Source organism: Nerophis lumbriciformis, linkage group LG16 (genome assembly GCF_033978685.3).
Source record: "Nerophis lumbriciformis linkage group LG16, RoL_Nlum_v2.1, whole genome shotgun sequence".
Lineage (NCBI taxonomy): Eukaryota > Metazoa > Chordata > Actinopteri > Syngnathiformes > Syngnathidae > Nerophis > Nerophis lumbriciformis.
Genome location: NC_084563.2, coordinates 45,145,705 through 45,170,942, shown reverse-complemented (window position 1 = coordinate 45,170,942; position 25,238 = coordinate 45,145,705). Strand labels below are relative to the sequence as shown.

The 25,238-nt window shown below is 42.5% G+C and overlaps 1 protein-coding gene across 3 annotated transcripts in view; it reads left to right on the top strand.

Annotated features, from left to right (window-relative positions):
* LOC133617290 (uncharacterized) overlaps positions 1 to 25,238 on the top strand; it is a 222,957-nt gene that overhangs the window by 61,833 nt on the left and 135,886 nt on the right. For all 3 annotated transcript variants that reach the window (XM_061977214.2, XM_061977215.2, XM_061977213.2), the window contains exons 5-6: positions 4,178 to 4,354; positions 11,960 to 12,172. In XM_061977214.2, the coding sequence (XP_061833198.2) occupies positions 4,178 to 4,354; positions 11,960 to 12,172 (390 nt within the window). The remainder of the gene's footprint in view (positions 1 to 4,177; positions 4,355 to 11,959; positions 12,173 to 25,238) is intronic.

The following is a 25,238-nucleotide window of genomic DNA, read 5'->3' as shown; positions in this document are numbered from 1 at the left end:
TCAATAGCTTCAGTTTCTTCTTCAATTTCGTTTTCGCTACCTGCCTCCACACTACAACCATCCGTTTCAATACATGCGTAATCTGTTGAATCGCTTAAGCCGCTGAAATCCGAGTCTGAATCCGAGCTAATGTCGCTATAGCTTGCTGTTCTTTCCGCCATGTTTGTTTGTATTGGCATCACTGTGTGACGTCACAGGAAAATGGACGGGTGTATATAACGATGGTTAAAATCAGGCACTTTGAAGCTTTTTTTAGGGATATTGCGTGATGGGTAAAATTTTGAAGAAAACTTCGAAAAATAACATAAGCCACTGGGAACTGATTTTTAATGGTTTTAACCCTTCTGAAATTGTGATAATGTTCCCCTTTAAAGCAAAGTCCTATGCAACCGCCCCACTCTGTCTTTTGGTATAGAAACCCCAAGCGTTATGGACTAAAGTGGGGAGATGAAGGTGAAGTGGGAGCTTATGAGTTTGAACATCAAATATGTTGTCTTTGTAGTGCATTCAATTGAATATGGGTTGAAAATGATTTGCAAATCATTGTATTCCGTTTATATTTACATCTAACACAATTTCTCAACTCTTGTGGAAACGGGGTTTGTACATCTTAAAGTCTTTCTCCGGCAGAACGTGACCTTTCAGTCACGTCCGTATCATCTCTCCCTCTCTGCTCCCCGGCCGCTCACTGTTAAAGACAACAGATGATTAGATTACCACGTACCACCTGTGAAATCTTATCACCTGCCAGCTGTGCTCCGCCCTCAACACCATCGACAGAGGCGGTGACCTTTGCTCCTGCAGGCGTGCTGATCACACTCTCCCTCCACACTACTATATCATGAAAACGCGCAGATTCCAACCATTGAAATACTTTGCATAGTTCAAGACTTACATTCATTTGACAACATCACTGCACAGCATAATGGCGGCTACACTTTCAGTCTTAAAAATTTTAAATAATTATTTCGGAATGTCCGGCTAAAATACATAGGTAACCTTGATGTGGAAGAGTAAAAATCGAGTTCAAATCAGATATTGTACATAGCATTACATTACATGTGTTCTAGACATATGGTCGAGAACAAGAAGATGATTTTGTGCACTGAGAAGTTTTTGTTGTGTGTGTAAGTTGTACGTAATGAGTGCATATTGTCCAGGTCGGACTTAACATTGATTTCATAGGTAACAGAATCCAGCTGGCCTCCCTGTTTTGATGTTTGATTAGAAGTGAAACCGAATGAAACCAGATGTTTCCTGCTGGCTTCAGTCACTTAGTCCCAGCTTAACTGCTGTGCTGCCTTCGTCGACAGAGAGTCTGTTGTTGTTAAAGTGACGTAATGCAACGGAGGTGAACACGTGTAAACACTTTCCCTTTTCGCCATTTTCCCTTTGCCAGACAAAAGCCATGCTTATGAAAAGGCCTGTGAAAGTTTTGAATGACACTCCAGTCTATTTGGATTAGTTGTAAACATGCAAAAGCAGCAATGTTGTGGTTTTTAAGAAGGTTTTCCTACTAATAGCAATGACTGTGACTTTGTCGTCATTTATTTTGACGTGCGCACGGTTTCCTGTTTTATACTTACTTTTGTATTTGGCCACCTGCCTTGTCTCACATATGACCTTGGAAGTGCCAACCCATTCATAACCCATAGGGTTCAATATGATGTGGGTCCACCTTTTGCAGCTATTACAGCTTCAATTCTTCTGGGAAGGCTGTCCACAAGGTTTGCGGAGTGTGTTTAGAGGAATTTTCCACCGTTCTTCCAAAGACCTGGCTCTCAGTGTCCGTTCTAATTCATCCCTAAGGTGTTCTAGCGGATTCAGGTCAGGACTCTGTGCAGGCCAGTCAAGTTCATCCACACCAGACTCTGTCATCCATGTCTTTATGGACCTTGCTTTGTGCACTGGTGCACAGTCATGTTGGAAGAGGAAGGGGCCCGCTCCATCCATGTACAAACCCTGTTTCCATATGAGTTGGGAAATTGTGTTCGATGTAAATATAAACGGAATACAATGATTTGCAAATCATTTTCAACCCATATTCAGTTGAATGCACTACAAAGACAAGATATTTGATGTTCAAACTCTTAAACTTTAGGTTTTTTTTTGCAAATAATAATTAACTTAGAATTTCATGGCTGCAACACGTGCCAAAGTAGTTGGGAAAGGGCGTGTTCACCACTGTGTTACATGGCCTTTCCTTTTAACAACACTCAGTAAACGTTTGGGAACTGAGGAGACACATTTTTTAAGCTTCTCAGGTGGAATTATTTCCCATTCTTGTTTGATGTACAGCTTAACAGTCCGGGGGTCTCCGTTGTGGTATTTTAGGCTTCATAATGCGCCACACATTTTCAATGGGAGACAGGTCTGGACTACAGGCAGGCCAGTCTAGTACCCGCACTCTTTTACTATGAAGCCACGTTGATGTAACACGTGGCTTGGCATTGTATTGCTGAAATAAGCAGGGGCGTCCATGGTAACGTTGCTTGGATGGCAACATATGTTGCTCCAAAACCTGTATGTACCTTTCAGCATTAATGGCGCCTTCACAGATGTGTAAGTTACCCATGTCTTGGGCACTAATACACCCCCATACCATCACAGATGCTGGCTTTTCAACTTTGCGCCTATAACAATCCGGATGGTTCTTTTCCTCTTCGGTCCGGAGGACACGACGTCCACAGTTTCCAAAAACAATTTGAAATGTGGACTCGTCAGACCACAGAACACTTTTCCACTTTGTATCAGTCCATCTTAGAAGAGCTCAGGCCCAGCGGAACCGACGGCGTTTCTGGGTGTTGTTGATAAACGGTTTTCGCCTTGCATAGGAGAGTTTTAACTTGCACTTACAGATGTAGTGACCAACTGTAGTTACTGACAGTGGGTTTCTGAAGTGTTCCTGAGCCCATGTGGTGATATCCTTTACACACTGATGTTGCTTGTTGATGCAGTACAGCCTGAGGGATCGAAGGTCACGGGCTTAGCTGCTTACGTGCAGTGATTTCTCCAGATTCTCTGAACCCTTTGATGATATTACGAACCGTAGATGGTGAAATCCCTAAATTCCTTGCAATAGCTGGTTGAGAAAGGTTTTTCTTAAACTGTTCAACAATTTGCTCACGCGTTTGTTGACAAAGTGGTGACCCTCGCCCCATCCTTGTTTGTGAATGACTGAGCATTTCATGGAATCTACTTTTATACCCAATCATGGCACCCACCTGTTCCCAATTTGCCTGTTCACCTGTGGGATGTTCCAAATAAGTGTTTGATGAGCATTCCTCAACTTTATCAGTATTTATTGCCACCTTTCCCAACTTCTTTGTCACGTGTTGCTGGCATCAAATTCTAAAGTTAATGATTATTTGCAAAAAAAAAAAAAGTTTATCAGTTTTGAACATCAAATATGTTGTCTTTTTCAACTGAATATGGGTTGAAAATGATTTGCAAATCATTGTATTCCGTTTATATTTACATCTAACACAATTTCCCAACTCATATGGAAACGGGGTTTTTACATATATTATGTAAATATTACATATATGTTATATTTTATATTGCTACTACGGTACATTTTTAGTCTATTTTATACCTGCATTGTCCTTTTTATCCTTTGCAACTACGCTACTGTGTGGAACAATTTCCCTTGTTTTGTTTGTCTAAGTCTAAAAAAAATGTCTAAGTCTAAGTGAAACTGTTCCCACAAGGTTGGGAGCATGGAATTGTCCAAAATGTTTTGGTATCCTGGAGCATTCAAAGTTCATTTCACTGAAAACTCCTGAAAAACAACCCCGCACCATAATTCCTCCTCCACCAAATTTCACATTCGGCACTATACAGTCCGAAATGCACCTCCAAACCCAGAATATTTAGGAACGAGGAAATTTCACGACTTGATTTGTTGCACAGGTGGCATCCTATGACAGTTCCACGCTGGAAATCACTGAAAGCGGCCCATTCTTTCACAAATGTTTGTAAAAACAGTCTCCATGCCTAAGTGCTTGATTTTATACACCTGTGGCCGAGTGATTAGGACACCTGATTCTGATCATTTGGATGGGTGGCCAAATACTTTTGGCAATGTAGTGTACATTGTTTGGATGGAAGTCTCCAAAGTTAAAAAGTGTCTTGTTGTCATACCGTCTACTAAACAACACAACCTTCTGCTTTTCAGCTCTTTCAAAATCCCGTAATGCCACACCAAGCCCTTCGAATTCCAACTCGAAATCAAGAGTCAGTCCGCAGCCAGCAGGTGGACGACCAGCATCAAAACTTCCTGTAAAAGGAGTACTCCCAAGCCTGAGTTCCTCATTGATGGGATGCAAAGAGAACAACAGGTCCACGTGCAAAGGTGGGTTTGAGATATTAATATACAGTCACCATCAAAAGTTGACATACACTTGTAAAGAACATAATGTCATGGCTGTCTTGAGTTTCCAATCATTTCTACAACTCTTATTTTTTTGTGATTGGAGCACATACTTGTTGGTCACAAAAAACATTCATGAAGTTTGCTTCTTTTATGAATTTATTATGGGTCTACTGGAAATGTGAGCAAATCTGCAGGGTCAAAAGTATACATACGGCAATGTTAATATTTGGCAAGTTTCACTGCAATAAGGCGCTTTTGGTAGCCATCCACAAGCTTCTGCTTGAATTTTTGACCACTCCTCTTGACAAAATTGGTGACATTCATAATAAAAACTGATTATCGGTAAATTTTAAAGGGGAACATTATCACAATTTCAGAATGGTTAAAACCATTAAAAATCAGTTCCAAGTGGCTTATTATATTTTTCGAAGTTTTTTTCAAAATTTTACCCATCACGCAATATCCCTAAAAAAAGCTTCAAAGTGCCTGATTTTAACCATCGTTATATACACCCGTCCATTTTCCTGCGACGTCACATAGTGAAGCCAACACAAACAAACATGGCGCATAGAACAGCAAGCTATAGCGACATTAGCTCGGATTAAGACTCGGATTTCAGCGGCTTAAGCGATTCAACAGATTACGCATGTATTGAAACGGATGGTTGTAGTGTGGAGGCAGGTAGCGAAAACGAAATTGAAGAAGAAACTGAAGCTATTGAGCCATATCGGTTTGAACCGTATGCAAGCGAAACCGACGAAAACGACACGACAGCCAGCGACACGGGAGAAAGCGAGGACGAATTCGGCGATCGCCTTCTAACCAACGATTGGTATGTGTTTGTTTGGCATTAAAGGAAACTAACAACTATGAACTAGGTTTACAGCATATGAAATACATTTGGCAACAACATGCACTTTGAGAGTGCAGACAGCCCAATCTTCATCAATTAATATATTCTGTAGACATACCCTCATGTCAGCAGGCCAGGGAAGCTAGGGTCGATATTCTTCTCTTGATCATCTTCGGTGGCATAAGGGACGGTGTGAGCCGAGACATCCAGGGGGTTTAGCTCGCTCGTCTGCGGGAACAAACTGCCGCCATTGCTTGCCGTGCAACCGAGGTCCTTTGTCCCTGAATTGCTCACACACTCCGGCAGATTCAATGGGGGTCTGGCGGCAGATTTCTTTGACTTTATGGTTGGAAATGCATCTGCTTTGAGTGTCGCAGGATATCCACACATTCTTGCCATCTCTGTCGTAGCATAGCTTTCGTCGGTAAAGTGTGCGGAACAAACGTCCAATTTCTTGCCACTTTCGCATCTTTGGGCCACTGGTGCAACTTGAATCCGTCCCTGTTGGTGTTGTTACACCCTCCGACAACACACCGACGAGGCATGATGTCTCCAAGGTACGGAAAACAGTCGAAAAAACGGAAAATAACAGAGCTGATTTGACTCGGTGTTTGAGAAAATGGCGGATTGCTTCCCGATGCGACGTCACATTGTGACGTCATCGCTCCGAGAGCGAATAATAGAAAGGCGTTTAATTCGCCAAAATTCACCCATTTAGAGTTCGGAAATCGGTTAAAAAAATATATGGTCTTTTTTCTGCAACATCAAGGTATATATTGACGCTTACATAGGTCTGGTGATAATGTTCCCCTTTAAGTCTACTTTTTTTTGTAATGCCTCGCGACCGAGTGACACACCCTCACTAATCGACCGGAAGCTTGCGATCGATATAATGGACACCCCCGATGTAAACAAACTGCTGCGTCGCAGGCCGCAAAACTATGGTGCGTTCATGGACCGCCGAAAATAGTAGGACAAAACGGCGCTCGCCAAGTCCTCTCATTAGTGAAGCATGAACACAAACCATACTTGCCAACCCTCCCGGATTTTCCAGGAGACTCCCGAAATTCAGCGCCTCTCCCGAAAACCTCCCGGGACAAATTTTCTCCCGAAAATCTCCCGAAATTCAGCCGGAGTTGGAGGCCACGCCCCCTCCAGCTCCATGCGGACCTGAGTGAGACAGCCTGTTTTCACGTCTGCTTTCCCACAATATAAACAGCGTGCCTGCCCAATCACGTTATAACTGTAGAATGATGGAGGGCGAGTTCTTGGTTTCTTATGTGGGTTTATTGTTAGGCAGTTTCATTAACGTCCTCCCAGCGCGGCAACAACACACAACAACAGCAGTCACGTTTTCGTCTACCGTAAAGCAGTTCGTCTGACGCATACTTGCCAACCCTCCCGGATTTTCCGGGAGACTCCCGAAATTCAGCGCCTCTCCCGAAAACCTCCCGGGACAAATTTTCTCCCGAAAATCTCCCGAAATTCAGCCAGAGCTGGAGGGGGCGTGGCCTGAGTGAGACAGCCTGTTTTCACGTCTGCTTTCCCACAATATAAACAGCGTGCCTGCCCAATCACTTTATAACTGTAGAATGATGGAGGGCGAGTTTTTGGTTTCTTATGTGGGTTTATTGTTAGGCAGTTTCATTAACGTCCTCCCAGCGCGGCAACAACACACAACAACAGCAGTCACGTTTTCATCCACCGTAAAGCAGTTCGTCTGCCGTAAACAGCAATGTTGTGACACTCTTAAACAGGACAATACTGCCATCTACTGTACATGCATATGTGACAATAACATCTAGGGCTTTTAGAGAGTGCAGTGCACAACTGCGCACACAACAAGGAGACGAAGCAGAAGAACGAGGACGATACAGCCGTGGCGACGCCGACGACGAGTAAGATGAAGAAATACGCATGTAAGTTCCAAGCCGCAGCTGCGATTGGACCTGGATAGCCTCCGGGAAGAAGTAGTGGACTACCAAGTGCTTGGCAGTGAAGATCTTCCTCAGGAAGCAAAGATTGACCGGTTTTGGGCCATGCTAGTGAGAGATGGAAGATTCCAGACTCTAGTGCATTTGATGAAAGCACTTTTGTGCGTGCCACACATCAATGCATCATCAGAGAGGGTGTTCAGCATGGTTAGAAAAATAGTGACAGAGAATAGAACAAGGATGGACAATTCAACCCTTAACTCAACAATGAGTAGATGAGTGTTATGTGTGTGTAAATGTGTAAATAAATGAACACTGAAATGTGTATATATATATATATATATATATATATATATATATATATATATATATATATATATATATATATATAAAACAAATAAAATAAATATATATGTATAGCTAGAATTCACTGAAAGTCAAGTATTTATATATATATATATATATATATATATATATATATATATATATATATACACATATGTATGTATATATATATATATATATATATATATTCTTCCATAACATATGTATATATATATATATATATATATATATATATATATATATATATATATATATATATATATATATAACAATTAGGAAGGTTTGTGTCATGTTTGTCCTACAGAAACCATATGAAAACAAAAAATAATTTTTCCATTTTCATACATCCATCCATCCATCCATCTTCTTCCGCTTATCCGAGGTCGGGTGGCGGGGGCAGCAGCCTAAGCAGGGAAGCCCAGACTTCCCTCTCCCCAGCCACTTCGTCCAGCTCCTCCCGGGGGATCCCGAGGCGTTCCCAGGCCAGCCGGGAGAGATAGTCTTCCCAGCGTGTCCTGGGTCTTCCCCGTGGCCTCCTACCGGTCGGACGTGCCCGAAACACCTTCCTAGGGAGGCGTTCGGGTGGCATCCTGACCAGATGCCCGAACCACCTCATCTGGCTCCTCTCGATGTGGAGGAGCAGCGGCTTTACTTTGAGCTCCCCCCGAATGACAGAGCTTCTCACCCTATCTCTAAGGGAGAGCCCCGCCACTCGGCGGAGGAAACTCATTTCGGCCGCTTGTACCCGTGATCTTGTCCTTTCGGTCATGACCCAAAGCTCATGACCATAGGTGAGGATGGGAACGTAGATCGACCGGTAAATCGAGAGCTTTGCCTTCCGGCTCAGCTCCTTCTTCACCACAACGGATCGATACAGCGTCCGCATTACTGAAGACGCCGCACCGATCCGCCTGTCGATCTCACGATCCACTCTTCCCCCACTCGTGAACAAGACTCCGAGGTACTTGAACTCCTCCACTTGGGGCAAGATCTCCTCCCCAACCCGGAGATGGCACTCCACCCTTTTCCGGGAGAGAACCATGGACTCGGACTTGGAGGTGCTGATTCCCATCCCAGTCGCTTCACACTCGGCTGCGAACCGATCCAGTGAGAGCTGAAGATCTTGGCCGGAGGAAGCCATCAGGACCACATCATCTGCAAATAGCAGTGACCTAATCCTGCAGCCACCAAACCAGATCCCCTCAACGCCCTGACTGCGCCTAGAAATTCTGTCCATAAAGGTTATGAACAGAATCGGTGACAAAGGGCAGCCTTGGCGGAGTCCAACCCTCACTGGAAACGTGTCCGACTTACTGCCGGCAATGCGGACCAAGCTCTGACACTGATTATACAGGGAGCGAACTGCCACAATAAGACAGTCCGTTACCCCATACTCTCTGAGCACTCCCCACAGGACACGGTCGAATGCCTTCTCCAAGTCCACAAAGCACATGTAGACTGGTTGGGCAAACTCCCATGCACCCTCAAGGACCCTGCCGAGAGTATAGAGCTGGTCCACAGTTCCACGACCAGGACGAAAACCACACTGTTCCTCCTGAATCCGAGGTTCGACTATCCGGCGTAGCCTCCTCTCCAGTACACCTGAATAGACTTTACCGGGAAGGCTGAGGAGTGTGATCCCACGATAGTTGGAACACACCCTCCGGTTCCCCTTCTTAAAGAGAGGAACCACCACCCCGGTCTGCCAATCCAGAGGTACCGCCCCCGATGTCCACGCGATGTTGCAGAGTCTTGTCAACCAAGACAGCCCCACAACATCCAGAGCCTTAAGGAACTCCGGGCGGATCTCATCCACCCCCGGGGCCTTGCCACCGAGGAGCTTTTTAACTACCTCGGCAACCTCAGCCCCAGAAATAGGAGAGCCCACCACAGATTCCCCAGGCCCTGCTTCCTTATAGGAAGACGTGCTGGTAGGATTGAGGAGGTCTTCGAAGTATTCCCTCCACCGATCCACAACATCCGCAGTCGAGGTCAGCAGAGCACCATCCCCACCATACACGGTGTTGACACTGCACTGCTTCCCTTTCCTGAGGCGGCGGATGGTGGTCCAGAATTGCTTCGAAGGCGTCCGGAAGTCTTTTTCCATGGCCTCCCCGAACTCCTCCCATGTCCGAGTTTTTGCCTCCGCGACCGCTGAAGCCGCACACCGCTTGGCCTGTCGGTACCTGTCTGCTGCCTCAGGAGTCCCATGAGCCAAAAGAACCCGATAGGACTCCTTCTTCAGCCTGACGGCATCCCTCACCGCCGGCGTCCACCAACGGGTTCTAGGATTACCGCCACGACAGGCACCAACCACCTTGCGGCCACAGCTCCAATCGGCCGCCTCGACAATAGAGGTACGGAACATTGTCCACTCGGACTCAATGTCCAGCACCTCCCTCGTGACATGTTCAAAGTTCTTTCGGAGGTGGGAATTGAAACTCTCTCTGACAGGAGACTCTGCCAGGCGTTCCCAGCAAACCCTCACAATGCGTTTGGGCCTGCCAGGTCTGTCCGGCATCCTCCCCCACCATCTCAGCCAACTCACCACCAGGTGGTGATCGGTAGAAAGCTCCGCCCCTCTCTTCACCCGAGTGTCTAAAACATGAGACCGCAAATCCGATGACACAACTACAAAGTCGATCATGGAACTGCGGCCTAGGGTGTCCTGGTGCCAAGTGCACATATGGACACCCTTATGTTTGAACATGGTGTTTGTTATCGACAATCTGTGACGAGCACAAAAGTCCAATAACAGAACACCACTCGGGTTCAGATCCGGACGGCCATTCTTCCCAATCACACCTCTCCAGGTTTCACTGTCGCTGCCAACATGAGCGTTGAAGTCCCCCAGTAGAACGAGGGAATCACCCGGGGGAGCACTCTCCAGTACTCCCTCGAGTGAATCCAAAAAGGGTGGGTACTCTGAGCTGCTGTTTGGCGCGTAAACGCAAACAACAGTCAGGACCCGTCCCCCCACCCGAAGGCGGAGGGAAGCTACCCTCTCGTCCACCGGGTTGAACTCCAACGTGCAGGCTTTGAGCCGAGGGGTAACAAGAATTGCCACCCCAGCCCGTCGCCTCTCACTGCCGGCAACGCCAGAGTGGAAGAGAGTCCAGCCCCTCTCAAGAGAAGTGGTTCCAGAGCCCTTGCTGTGCGTCGAAGTGAGTCCGACTATATCTAGCCGGAACTTCTCCACCTCACGCACTAGCTCAGGCTCCTTCCCCCCCAGCGAAGTGACGTTCCACGTCCCCAAGAGCCAGCTTATGTAGCCGAGGATCGGACCGCCAAGTGCCCTGCCCTCGGCTGCCGCCCAGCTCACACTGCACCCGACCTCTATGGCCCCTGCTATGGGTGGTGAGCCCATTGGAGGGGGGACCCACGTTGCCTCTTCGGGCTGTGCATACATACATTTTTATTTTTATTTTAAATTTTTTTTATTAATCAATTCAACAAAACAACACACAACAATACCATAATAATGCAATTCGAATTCCAAAACCAAACCCGACCCAGCAACATTCAGAATAGCAGTAAACAGAGCAATTGAGAGGACACACAAACATGACACAAAACAATCCAAAAGCAGTCAAACAAAAATGAATATTATCAACAACCGTATCAATATTAATAATAATTCCAACATAGCAGTGATTAAAAATCCCTAATTGACATTATCATTACAGACATTTAGAAAAAATAAAAACATCTCATGCATCACATCTCATAAGCTTGACAACACATTGTGTCCAATATTTTCCACAAAAGATAAAATAAGTCATATTTTTGGTTCATTTAACAGTTAAAATTACAGCTTCAACTCTTCTGGGAAGGCTGTCCACAAGGTTGCGAGGCTGTGTTTATAGGAATTGTCCGCCATTCTTCCAAAAGCGCATTGGCGAGGTCACACACTGATGTTGGTCGAGAAGGCCTGGCTCTCAGTCTCCATTCTAATTCATCCCAAAAGTGTTCTATCGGGTTCACGTCAGGACTCTGTGCAGGCCAGTCAAGTTCATTAGATCTCTGAGTTCAACTCATGAAATTTGGGAGCGAAAACAAATATTTTTGTTCAATATATATTTTCTTGTGCATGCGTGTGTTGGAGAGCATTAGCTAACATGGGATAAAGAAAACCCTCGTGATGGGTAAATGATGCGTCAGTGAGTGTTAGGCACACTCACTACCTGTATTGACACTGCACGTACTGACACTACTGTGTCACATTGGTGCCACGCCAAATAATTTAGTAAACATACTGACTCCTGTTGAACATAATCCATAATCCAACTGTACCGGGACTGAGACATGCCAGAATTGGAGCCATGTTTACCTTCGTCAAAGCAATACAGCGCATTTGACGTCATCCTCCTTTTACTCCCTTTTCTTCTCTACTGTAAGATTTTAAGCATCGTCGTCACGGGCGTTTGAACAATCCCTGTGTTTTTTTTCCAGCTTCCCCAACATCCACATGTAGCCCGGTTTCAACAGAGACCAGGTCAGAGGAGAGGCCCGGCAGATGCAATGCTCCTGCGACCAGCAGCCTGTCTGGGACCACTTCCAGTAACACTGGCATCAACTTGAACAACAATTGTGTCCCTGCTGGCTCAAAGGCCCCTGCATTGAGAAACCGGGCACTGTCAACGCAATCGAAAACAACATCTTCAGGTATACTTACTTGTTCATCAACATGTTTCAGCATTTGAGCATTACTCTCTGAATTGTTGTTTCCAGTGTTGGGTTAGTTACTGAAAACCAGTAACTAGTTACAGTTACTAGTTACTTTATTTCAAAAGTAACTCAGTTACTAACTCTGTTACTTACACCAGTGCCTCGTTAAAATCCAGCCGCTGTTGCTTAGGAGGTGAAGTGTGTCTCTCTTTACTAGCTTGGTCAAAACATGTGGCTTTTGTAGCTGTTTCAGCAGATTTGAATTGCTGTTTTGGGCAGTATATGGGATCTTTGATCCAAGACACAACTTCCATTTAACTAAAAATGTTCTTTTCTTTGTGGTCGACAAAAGAAAAGTAGTGAGAATATCTCCATGTTAAGAAACTCGGCTTCGGGCTTCGCCACGACGTCTTGTTAGTAAACGCAGACACGCCCCCTTCCACACACACACATACACACATATAGCGCGCGGCGCGCCTCTTCCTTGTCGCCTCTTCCGCAGCGCTCCAATAAAACACAATCAGATCTTCTCAGTCTTTCACAAGAAAGGATGGGGCGAGGTACACCCCTTTGTCCACAACTGTGTGAGCAAATAGTCAAACAGTTTAAGAACAATGTTTCTCAAAGTGCAATTGCAAGAAATTTAGGGATTTCAACATCTACGGTCCATAATATCATCAAAAGGTTCAGAGAATCTGGAGAAATCACTCCACGTAAGCGGCATGGCCGGAAACCAACATTGAATGACCGTGACCTTCGATCCCTCGGACAGCACTGGATCAAAAACCGAAATCAATCTCTAAAGGATATCACCACATGGGCTCAGGAACACTTCAGAAAACCACTGTCACTAAATACAGTTTGTCGCTACATCTGTAAGTGCAAGTTAAAGCATAATTCTGAAATAAAATCATGTCTGAAGCCCAGAACACTCTACGCATTTCCCCAGTTTTAGTTTAGAGATAAGGAAATATTGGCCTGGCCCACTAACATCCCTCTTTATGTTTGTGAACTTTATAGCCTATACATTTAGAGTGATGTGACAATCAAACACTCTAGAAGTCTAGAATGAAAGAGCAACAGTATATAAGAGAACTGACCGAGTGTGTGTACCTTCAGTGCGCAGTGCAAATCCAGCCGCTGTTGCTTAGGAGGTGAAGTGTGTCTCTCTTTACTAGCTTTGTCGAAGCATGTGGCTTTTGTAGCTGTTTCAGCAGATTTGAATTTGTGTTTTGGGCAGTAGATGGGATCTTTGATCCAAGACACAACTTCCATTTAGCTAAAATGTTCTTTTCTTTGTGGTCGACAAAAGAAAAGTAGTGAGAATATCTCCATGTTAAGAAACTCGGCTTCGGGCTTCGCCATGACGTCTTGTTAGTAAACACAAACACGCCCCCTCCCACACACACACATACACACACATACAGCGTGCGGCGCGTCTCTTCCTTGTTGCCTCTTCCGCAGCGCTCCAATAAAACACAATCAGATTTTCTCAGTCTTTCACAAGAAAGGATGGGGCGAGGTACACCCCTTTGTCCACAACTGCGTGAGCAAATAGTCAAACAACGTTTCTCAAAGTGCAATTGCAAGAAATTTAGGGATTTCAACATCTACGGTCCATAATATCATCAAGAGGGTTAGAGAATGTGGAGAAATCACTCCACGTAAGCGGCATGGCCGGAAACCAACATTGAATGACCGTGACCTTCGATCCCTCAGACAGCACTGGATCAAAAACCGACATCAATCTCTAAAGGATATCACCACATGGGCTCAGGAACACTTCAGAAAACCACTGTCACTAAATACAGTTCGTCGCTACATCTGTAAGTGCAAGCATAATTCTGAAATAAAATCATGTCTGAAGCCCAGAACACTACACATTTCCCCAGTTTTAGTTTAGAGATAAGAAAAGATTGGCCTGGCCCACTAGCATCCCTCTTTATGTTTGTGAACTTTATAGTCTATACATTTAGAGTGATGTTATAATCAAACACTCTCGAAGTCTAGAATGAAAGAGCAACAATATATAAGAGAATTGACCGAGCGTGGGTACCTTCAGTGCGCAGTGCCTCGTTAAAATCCAGCCGCTGTTGCTTAGGAGGTGAAGTGTGTCTCTCTATACTAGCTTTGTCGAAGCATGTGGCTTTTGTAGCTGTTTCAGCAGATTTGAATTGCTATTTTGGGCAGTAGATGGGATCTTTGATCCAAGACACAATGTCCATTTAACCTAAATGTTCTTTTCTTTGTGGTCGACAAAAGAAAAGTAGTGAGAATATCTCCATGTTAAGAAACTCGGCTTCGGGCTTCGCCACGACGTCTTGTTAGTAAACACAGACACGCCCCCTCCCACACGCACACATACACACACATACAGCGTGCGGCGCGCCTCTTCCTTGTCGCCTCTTCCGCAGCGCTCCAATAAAACACAATCAGATCTTCTCAGTCTTTCACAAGAAAGGATGGGGCGAGGTACACCCCTTTGTCCACAACTGCGTGAGCAAATAGTCAAACAGTTTAAGAACAACGTTTCTCAAAGTGCAATTGCATGAAATTTAGGGATTTCAACATCTACGGTCTATAATATCATCAAGAGGTTCAGAGAATCTGGAGAAATCACTCCACGTAAGCGGCATGGCCGGAAACCAACATTGAATGACCGTGACCTTCGATCCCTCAGACGGCACTGTATCAAAAACCGACATCAATCTCTAAAGGATATCACCACATGGGCTCAGGAACACTTCAGAAAACCACTGTCACTAAATACAGTTTGTCGCTACATCTGTAAGTGCAAGCATAATTCTGAAATAAAATCATGTCTGAAGCCCAGAACACTCTACACATTTCCCCAGTTTTAGTTGAGAGAAAAGGAAAGATTGGCCTGGCCCACTAGCACCCCTCTTTATGTTTGTGAACTTTATAGTCCATACATTTAGAGTGATGTGATAATCAAACACTCTCGAAGTCTAGAATGAAAGAGCAACAATATATAAGAGAATTGACTGAGTGTGTGTACCTTCATTGCGCAGTGCCTTCGTCGAAGCATGTGGCTTTTGTAGCTGTTTCAGCAGATTTGAATTGCTGTTTTGGGCAGTAGATGGGATCTTTGATCCAAGACACAACTTCCATTTAACTAAAATGTTCTTTTCTTTGTGGTCGACAAAAGAAAAGTAGTAAGAATATCTCCATGTTAAGAAACTCGGCTTCGGGCTTCGCCATGACGTCTTGTTAGTAAACACAGACACGCCCCCTCACACACACACACACATACACACATACAGCGCGGCACGCCTCTTCCTTGTCGCCTCTTCCGCAGCGCTCCAATAAAACACAATCAGATCTTCTCAGTCTTTCACAAGAAAGGATGGGGCGAGGTACACCCCTTTGTCCACAACTGCGTGAGCAAATAGTCAAACAGTTTAAGAACAACGTTTCTCAAAGTGCAATTGCATGAAATTTAGGGATTTCAACATCTACGGTCCATAATATCATCAAAAGGTTCAGAGAATCTGGAGAAATCACTCCACGTAAGCGGCATGGCCGGAAACCAACATTGAATGACCGTGACCTTCGATCCCTCAGGCGACACTGTATCAAAAACCGACATCAATCTCTAAAGGATATCACCACATGGGCTCAGGAACACGTCAGAAAACCACTGTCACTAAATACAGTTGGTCGCTACATCTGTAAGTGCAAGCATAATTCTGAAATAAAATCATGTCTGAAGCACTTAACACTCTACACATTTCCTCAGTTTTAGTTGAGAGAAAAGGAAAGATTGGCCTGGCCCACTAGCATCCCTCTTTATGTTTGTGAACTTTTAGAGTGATGTGATAATCAAACACTCTCAAAGTCTAGAATGAAAGAGCAACAATATATAAGAGAATTGACCGAGTGTGTGTACCTTCAGTGCGCAGTGCCTTTGTCGAAGCATGTGGCTTTTGTAGCTGTTTCAGCAGATTTTAATTGCTGTTTTGGGCAGTAGATGGGATCTTTGATCCAAGACACAACTTCCATTTAACCAAAATGTTGTTTTCTTGTGGTCGACAAAAGAAAAGTAGTGAGAATATCTCCATGTTAAGAAACTCGGCTTCGGGCTTCGCCACGACGTCTTGTTAGTAAACACAGACACGCCCCCTCCCACACACACACATACACACATACAGCGCGCTCCAATAAAACACAATCAGATCTTCTCAGTTTCAAGCCGATACTGCATACAAAAATAACGTAAAATAACGCAGTAATGCATCATGTAGTAACGGTAACTGAGTTACTGAATATAAAAAAATCACGCGTTAGACTACTATTTGGGGGCGGTATAGCTCGGTTGGTAAAGTGGCTGTGCCAGCAACTTCAGGGTTCCAGGTTCGATCCCCACTTCCGCCATCCTAGTCACTGCCGTTGTGTCCTTGGGCAAGACACTTTACCCACCTGCTCCCAGTGCCACCCACACTGGTTTAAAAATGTTTTTAACTTAGATATTGGGTTTCACTATGTAAAACGCTTTGAGTCACTAGAGAAAAGCGCTATATAAATATAACTCACTTCACTTCACTATTTACCGCCGAAAGTAACGGCGTTACAGTAACGCGTTAGTCCCAATACTGGTTTTTGATGGCATGTCCCTAAATAAAATTCACCTTAGGGCCCTAATTTTGCCAGGGGCGCGGCCCCTTAGAACCCTTATTTCTATATATTTTGCGACGATCTGTCACTTCATTTCTGTTTGTTTTTCTTGTTTTGTATTCACTTCCTGTCAGTGCTCTTGTTTTGTTTCCATTTCCTGTTTCCTGTCTTCCCCCCCCCTCACCTGCTGTTGATTGGCAGCCGGTCCACACCTGCTGCCAATCAGCCTGTTCCTATTTATGCCAGGACCTGGACCTGTTAATGCACGACTGCTTCACTTTCTGTTTTGAGTAAATCAAAACTCATCTTACCTGATCTGCGTTCTCCTGGTTCCTGCATCTCGGGGTCACTAAAGCTGCAGCCATGCGAGTTCCTAACATATCTAAGAGTAAACATGTAGTAAAAACAACTTCGCAGAGGCACCATGAAGACATTGGACCTGATTTACTAAAGGTTTGCGTGTACTAAAACACGTGCAAACCTGATAGCACATGCAAATCTGACCTACTAAAAGTGGATTGCGTCTGTTCAGTGAGCAGTGTGTTGATTAACAAGCAAAATACACTATATTGCCGAAAGTATTTGGCCACCTGCCTTTACTCACATATGAACTTGAAAAGCCCATCCATCCGTCCATCCATTTTCTACCGCTTGTCCCTTTCGGGGTTGCGGGGGGTGCTGGAGCCTATCTCATGGAATTGTCCAAAAATGTTTTGGTATCCTGGAACATTCAAAGTTCCTTTTACTGGAACTAAGGGGCCATGCCCAACTCCTGAAAAACAACCCTACACCATAATTCCTCCACCACCAAATTTCACACTGGGCACAATGCAGTTCGTTCTCCTGGCAACCTCCAAACCCAGACTGGTCCATCAGATTGCCAGATGGAAAAGCGTGACTCATCACTCCAGAGAAGGCATCTCCACTGCTCTAGAGTCCAGTGGCGTTGTGGTTTACACCACTGCATCCAACGCTTTGGTGTTGTATGGCTTAGATGCATGGAAACCCATTACATGAAGCTCTCTGCGTACTGTACGTGGGCTAATTGGAACGTCACATGAAGTATGGAGCTCTGTAGCAACTGACTGTGCAGAAAGTCTTCGCACTATGCGCTTCAGCATCCGCTGACCCCTCTCTGTCAGTTTACGTGGCCTACCACGTGGTGGCTGAGTTGCTGTTGTTCCCAAACTCTTCACTTTTTCTTATGATAAAGTTGGTATATTTAGGAGCGAGGAAATTTCACGACTGGATTTGTTGCACAGGTGGCATCCTATGACAGTTCCACGCTGGAAATCACGGACAGCGGCCCATTCTTTCACAAATGTTTCTAGAAACAGTCTCCATGCCTAAGTGCTTGATTTGATACACCGGGCCAAGTGATTAGGACACCTGATTCTCATCATTTGGATGGGTGGCCAAATACTTTTGGCAATATAGTGTATATGCTGATCATCAAAATGGTCAAAATGGGAGGAGAAGATTCAAATATGATTATTTAGCACACATAACGTGATTTAAAAACACTTATCACCTTTTTGCGACCACTATTTTACATTTTATTTAGCACCTGTGAGAAGGACGCGCAAACTGACAGTTCCTCACACAGCTGCAGGATCATTGCTCGCGCTGCACAGACAAAAATCCTCCGTCCTATGTGTGTGTCAACATTTGGACGGTCAGAAATTGAAAGTATTAGACACATTGTGTATCGACCAACATTATTTCATAACTATATAGCTGCTAGAAGACTTAAAAGGCTGATTAAAACAAATTCAATGGCAGCCCGAGTTTCAATCTAATGTTTTACAAAACCCAAAACCAATGAAGTTGGCACGTTCTGTAATATTTAAATAAAAACAGAATACAATGATTTACATTTCAGCATTAATGGTGCCTTCACAGATGTGTAAGTTACCCATGTCTTGGGCACTAATACACCCACGACGTCCACAGTTTCCAAAAACAATTTCAAATGTGGACTCGTCAGACCACAGAACACTTGTCCACTTTGCATCAGTCCATTTTATAAAAGCTCGGGCCCAGCGAAGCCAGCGGCGTTTCTGGGTGTTGTTGATAAATGGCTTTCGCTTTGCGTAGTAGAGTTTTAACTTGCACTTACAGATGTAGCGACAAACTGTAGTTACTGACAGTGGTTTTCTGAAGTGTTCCTGAACCCATGTGGTGATATCCTTTACACACTGATGTCGGTTTTTGATGCAGTACCGCCTGAGGGATCGAAGGTCCCGGGCATTGCAGCTTACGTGCAGTGATTTCTCCAGATTCTCTGAACCTTTTGATGATATTACAGACCGTAGATGGTGAAATCCCTAAATTCCTTGCTATAGCTGGTTGAGATTTGTTTTTCTTAAACAATTTGCTCACGCATTTTTTCACAAAGTGGTTGACCCTCACCCTATCCTTGTTCGTGAATGACATTTCATGGAAGCTGCTTTTATACCCAATCATGGCACCCACCTGTTTCCAATTAGCCTGTTCACCCGTGGTATGTGTTTGATGAGCATTCCTCAACTTTCTCAGTCTTGTTTGCCACTTGTGCCAGCTTTTTTGAAACATATTGCAGACATCAAATTCCAAATGAGCTACAATTTGCAAAAAATAACAAAGTTTTCCAGTTTAAACATTAAATATCTTGTCTTTGCAGTCTATTCAATTGAATATAAGTTGAAAAGGATTTGCAAATCATTGTATTCTGTTTTTATTTACCATTTACACAACGTGCAAACTTCACTGGTTTTGGGTTTTGTCGAACATTTGTGCTTGGATTAGAGAATGGTTTTAAATAAACACTACCGGTACTGTAGAATGGAGTCACCAGGAGTTTTGCTAAAATGTCGTAAAAAAAATTCAAAAAAACGGACTTGCTTCAGCAGCACAATTCTGGTGCTGTAGTTGTAGGAGATGTCTCAAAACGTCATCAGGAGTCCTGACAAAACCCGTAAATGTAAGAAAATGTAAGAAAATGCATATTTTACGAAAACATTTTTTTTGCTAAATGTCGTAAGGGGGGACCCTTACAAAAAATTCAAAAAAACGGACTTGCTTCAGCAGCACAATTCTGGTGCTGTAATTGTAAGAGATGTCTCAAAACGTCATCAGGAGTCCCGATAAAAGCCAAAAATGGAAGAAAATGCATATTTTACGAAAAAACTTTTTTTTTTGCTAAAATGTCGTAAAAAATTAAAAAAAGACGGACTTGCTTCAGCAGCACTATTCTGGTGCTGTAGTTGTTGGAGATGTCTCAAAACGTCATCAGGAGTCCCGACAAAACCCGTAAATGTAAGAAGATGTAAGAAAATGCATATTTTACGAAAAAATGTTTTTGCTAAAATGACGTAAGGGGGGACCTTACAAAAAATTCAAGAAACCGGACTTGCTTCAGCAGCACAATTCTGGTGCTGTAATTGTAGGAGATGTCTCAAAACGTCACCAGGAGTCCCGATAAAACCAGAAAAAGGAAGAAAATGGAAGAAAATGCATATTTTACGGAAAAAAAAACATTTTGCTAAAATGTAAAAAAATTCAAAGAAACGGACTTGCTTCAGCAGCACAATTCTGGTGCTGTAGTTGTAGGAGATGTCTCAAAACGTCATCAGGAGTCCCGACAAAACCCGTAAATGTAAGAAAATGCATATTTTACGAAAAAAAATGTTTGCTAAAATGTCATAAGGGGGGACCCTTACAAAAAATTCAAAAAAACGGACTTGCTTCAGCAGCACATTTGTGGTGCTGTAGTTGTAGGAAATGTCTCAAAACGTCATCAGGAGTCCCGACAAAACCCATGAATGTAAGAAAATGTAAGAAAATGCATATTTTACGAAAAAAAATGTTTGCTAAAATGTCGTAAGGGGGGACCCTTACAAAAAAATTCAAAAAAACGGACTTGCTTCAGCAGCACAATTCTGGTGCTGTAGTTGTAGGAGATGTTTCAAAACGTAATCAGGAGTCCCGATAAAACCCAAAAATAAAAGAAAATGCATATTTTACGGAACATTTTTTTTTTGCTAAAATGTTGTAAAAAAATTCAAAAAAACGTACTTGCTTCAGCAGCACAATTCTGGTGCTGTAGTTGTAGGAGATGTCTCAAAACGTCATCAGGAGTCCTGACAAAACCCGTAAATGTAAGAAAATGTAAGAAAATGCATATTTTACGAAAACATTTTTTTTGCTAAATGTCGTAAGGGGGGACCCTTACAAAAAATTCAAAAAAACGGACTTGCTTCAGCAGCACAATTCTGGTGCTGTAGTTGTAGGAGATGTCTCAAAACGTCATCAGGAGTCCCGATAAAACCCAAAAATGGAAGAAAATGCATATTTTACGAAAAAACTTTTTTTTTTGCTAAAATGTCGTAAAAAATTAAAAAAAGACGGACTTGCTTCAGCAGCACTATTCTGGTGCTGTAGTTGTTGGAGATGTCTCAAAACGTCATCAGGAGTCCCGACAAAACCCGTAAATGTAAGAAGATGTAAGAAAATGCATATTTTACGAAAAAATGTTTTTGCTAAAATGTCGTAAGGGGGGACCTTACAAAAAATTCAAAAAACCGGACTTGCTTCAGCAGCACAATTCTGGTGCTGTAATTGTAGGAGATGTCTCAAAACGTCATCAGGAGTCCCGATAAAACCAGAAAAAGGAAGAAAATGGAAGAAAATGCATATTTTACGAAAAAAAAACCATTTTGCTAAATTGTAAAAAAATTCAAAAAAACGGACTTGCTTCAGCAGCACATTTGTGGTGCTGTAGTTGTAGGAAATGTCTCAAAACGTCATCAGGAGTCCCGACAAAACCCATGAATGTAAGAAAATGTAAGAAAATGCATATTTTACGAAAAAAAATGTTTGCTAAAATGTCGTAAGGGGGGACCCTTACAAAAAAATTCAAAAAAACGGACTTGCTTCAGCAGCACAATTCTGGTGCTGTAGTTGTAGGAGATGTTTCAAAACGTAATCAGGAGTCCCGATAAAACCCAAAAATAAAAGAAAATGCATATTTTACGGAAAAATTTTTTTTTGCTAAAATGTTGTAAAAAAATTCAAAAAAACGTACTTGCTTCAGCAGCACAATTCTGGTGCTGTAGTTGTAGGAGATGTCTCAAAACGTCATCAGGAGTCCCGATAAAACCAGAAAAAGGAAGAAAATGGAAGAAAATGCATATTTTACGAAAAAAAAAATATTTTGCTAAAATGTAAAAAAATTCAAAGAAACGGACTTGCTTCAGCAGCACAATTCTGGTGCTGTAGTTGTAGGAGATGTCTCAAAACGTAATCAGGAGTCCCGATAAAACCAGAAAAAGGAAGAAAATGGAAGAAAATGCATATTTTACGAAAAAAAACAACATTTTGCTAAAATGTAAAAAAATTCAAAGAAACGGACTTGCTTCAGCAGCACAATTCTGGTGCTGTAGTTGTAGGAGATGTCTCAAAACGTCATCAGGAGTCCCGACAAAACCCGTAAATGTAAGAAAATGCATATTTTACGGAAAAGTGTTTTTGCTAAAATGTCGTAAGGGGGGACCATTTCAAAAAATTCAAAAAAACTGACTTGCTTCAGCAGCACAATTTTGGTGCTGTAGTTGTAGGAGATGTCTCAAAACGTCATTAGGAGTCCCGATAAAACCCGAAAATAGAAGAAAATGCATATTTTACTAAAAAAAATTTTTTTTTGCTAAAATGTCGTAAAAAAAAAAAAAAAAAACGGACTTGCTTCAGCAGCACTATTCTGGTGCTGTAGTTGTTGGAGATGTCTCAAAACGTCATCAGGAGTCCCGATAAAACCAGAAAAAGGAAGAAAATGGAAGAAAATGCATATTTTACGAAAAAAAAAATATTTTGCTAAAATGTCGTAAAAAAATTCAAAGAAACGGACTTGCTTCAGCAGCACAATTCTGGTGCTGTAGTTGTAGGTGATGTCTCAAAACGTCATCAGGAGTCCCGACAAAACCCGTGAATGTAAGAAAATGTAAGAAAATGCATGTTTTACGAAAACATTTTTTTGCTAAATGTCGTAAGGGGGGGAACCCTTTCAAAAAATTCAAAAAAACTGACTTGCTTCAGCAGCACAATTTTGGTGCTGTAGTTGTAGGAGATGTCTCAAAACGTCATTAGGAGTCCCGATAAAACCCGAAAATAGAAGAAAATGCATATTTTACTAAAAAAAATTTTTTTTTGCTAAAATGTCGTAAAAAATAAAAAAAAAAACGGACTTGCTTCAGCAGCACTATTCTGGTGCTGTAGTTGTTGGAGATGTCTCAAAACGTCATCAGGAGTCCCGATAAAACCAGAAAAAGGAAGAAAATGGAAGAAAATGCATATTTTACGAAAAAAAAAATATTTTGCTAAAATGTCGTAAAAAAATTCAAAGAAACGGACTTGCTTCAGCAGCACAATTCTGGTGCTGTAGTTGTAGGTGATGTCTCAAAACGTCATCAGGAGTCCCGACAAAACCCGTGAATGTAAGAAAATGTAAGAAAATGCATGTTTTACGAAAACATTTTTTTGCTAAATGTCGTAAGGGGGGGAACCCTTTCAAAAAATTCAAAAAAACTGACTTGCTTCAGCAGCACAATTTTGGTGCTGTAGTTGTAGGAAATGTCTCAAAACGTCATCAGGAGTGCCGACAAAACCCGTGAATGTAAGAAAATGTAAGAAAATGCATGTTTTACGAAAACATTTTTTTGCTAAATGTCGTAAGGGGGGAGACCCTTACAAAAAATTCAAAAAAACGGACTTGCTTCAGCAGCACAATTCTGGTGCTGTAGTTGTAGGAGATGTCTCAAAACGTCATCAGGAGTCCCGATAAAACCCAAAAATGGAAGAAAATGCATATTTTACGGAAAAACTTTTTTTTTTGCTAAAATGTCGTAAAAAATTAAAAAAAGACGGACTTGCTTCAGCAGCACTATTCTGGTGCTGTAGTTGTTGGAGATGTCTCAAAACGTCATCAGGAGTCCCGACAAAACCCGTAAATGTAAGAAGATGTAAGAAAATGCATATTTTACGAAAAAATGTTTTTGCTAAAATGTCGTAAGGGGGGACCTTACAAAAAATTCAAAAAACCGGACTTGCTTCAGCAGCACAATTCTGGTGCTGTAATTGTAGGAGATGTCTCAAAACGTCATCAGGAGTCCCGATAAAACCAGAAAAAGGAAGAAAATGGAAGAAAATGCATATTTTACGAAAAAAAAAACATTTTGCTAAAATGTAAAAAAATTCAAAGAAACGGACTTGCTTCAGCAGCACAATTCTGGTGCTGTAGTTGTAGGAGATGTCTCAAAACGTCATCAGGAGTCCCGACAAAACCCGTAAATGTAAGAAAATGCATATTTTACGAAAAAAAATGTTTGCTAAAATGTCATAAGGGGGGACCCTTACAAAAAATTCAAAAAAACGGACTTGCTTCAGCAGCACATTTGTGGTGCTGTAGTTGTAGGAAATGTCTCAAAACGTCATCAGGAGTCCCGACAAAACCCATGAATGTAAGAAAATGTAAGAAAATGCATATTTTACGAAAAAAAATGTTTGCTAAAATGTCGTAAGGGGGGACCCTTACAAAAAAATTCAAAAAAACGGACTTGCTTCAGCAGCACAATTCTGGTGCTGTAGTTGTAGGAGATGTTTCAAAACGTAATCAGGAGTCCCGATAAAACCCAAAAATAAAAGAAAATGCATATTTTACGGAAAAAATTTTTTTTGCTAAAATGTTGTAAAAAAATTCAAAAAAACGTACTTGCTTCAGCAGCACAATTCTGGTGCTGTAGTTGTAGGAGATGTCTCAAAACGTCATCAGGAGTCCCGATAAAACCAGAAAAAGGAAGAAAATGGAAGAAAATGCATATTTTACGAAAAACAAAAATATTTTGCTAAAATGTAAAAAAATTCAAAGAAACGGACTTGCTTCAGCAGCACAATTCTGGTGCTGTAGTTGTAGGAGATGTCTCAAAACGTCATCAGGAGTCCCGACAAAACCCGTAAATGTAAGAAAATGCATATTTTACGGAAAAGTGTTTTTGCTAAAATGTCGTAAGGGGGGACCATTTCAAAAAATTCAAAAAAACTGACTTGCTTCAGCAGCACAATTCTGGTGCTGTAGTTGTAGGAGATGTCTCAAAACGTCATCAGGAGTCCTGACAAAACCCGTAAATGTAAGAAAATGTAAGAAAATGCATATTTTACGAAAACATTTTTTTTGCTAAATGTCGTAAGGGGGGACCCTTACAAAAAATTCAAAAAAACGGACTTGCTTCAGCAGCACAATTCTGGTGCTGTAGTTGTAGGAGATGTCTCAAAACGTCATCAGGAGTCCCGATAAAACCCAAAAATGGAAGAAAATGCATATTTTACGAAAAAACTTTTTTTTTTGCTAAAATGTCGTAAAAAATTAAAAAAAGACGGACTTGCTTCAGCAGCACTA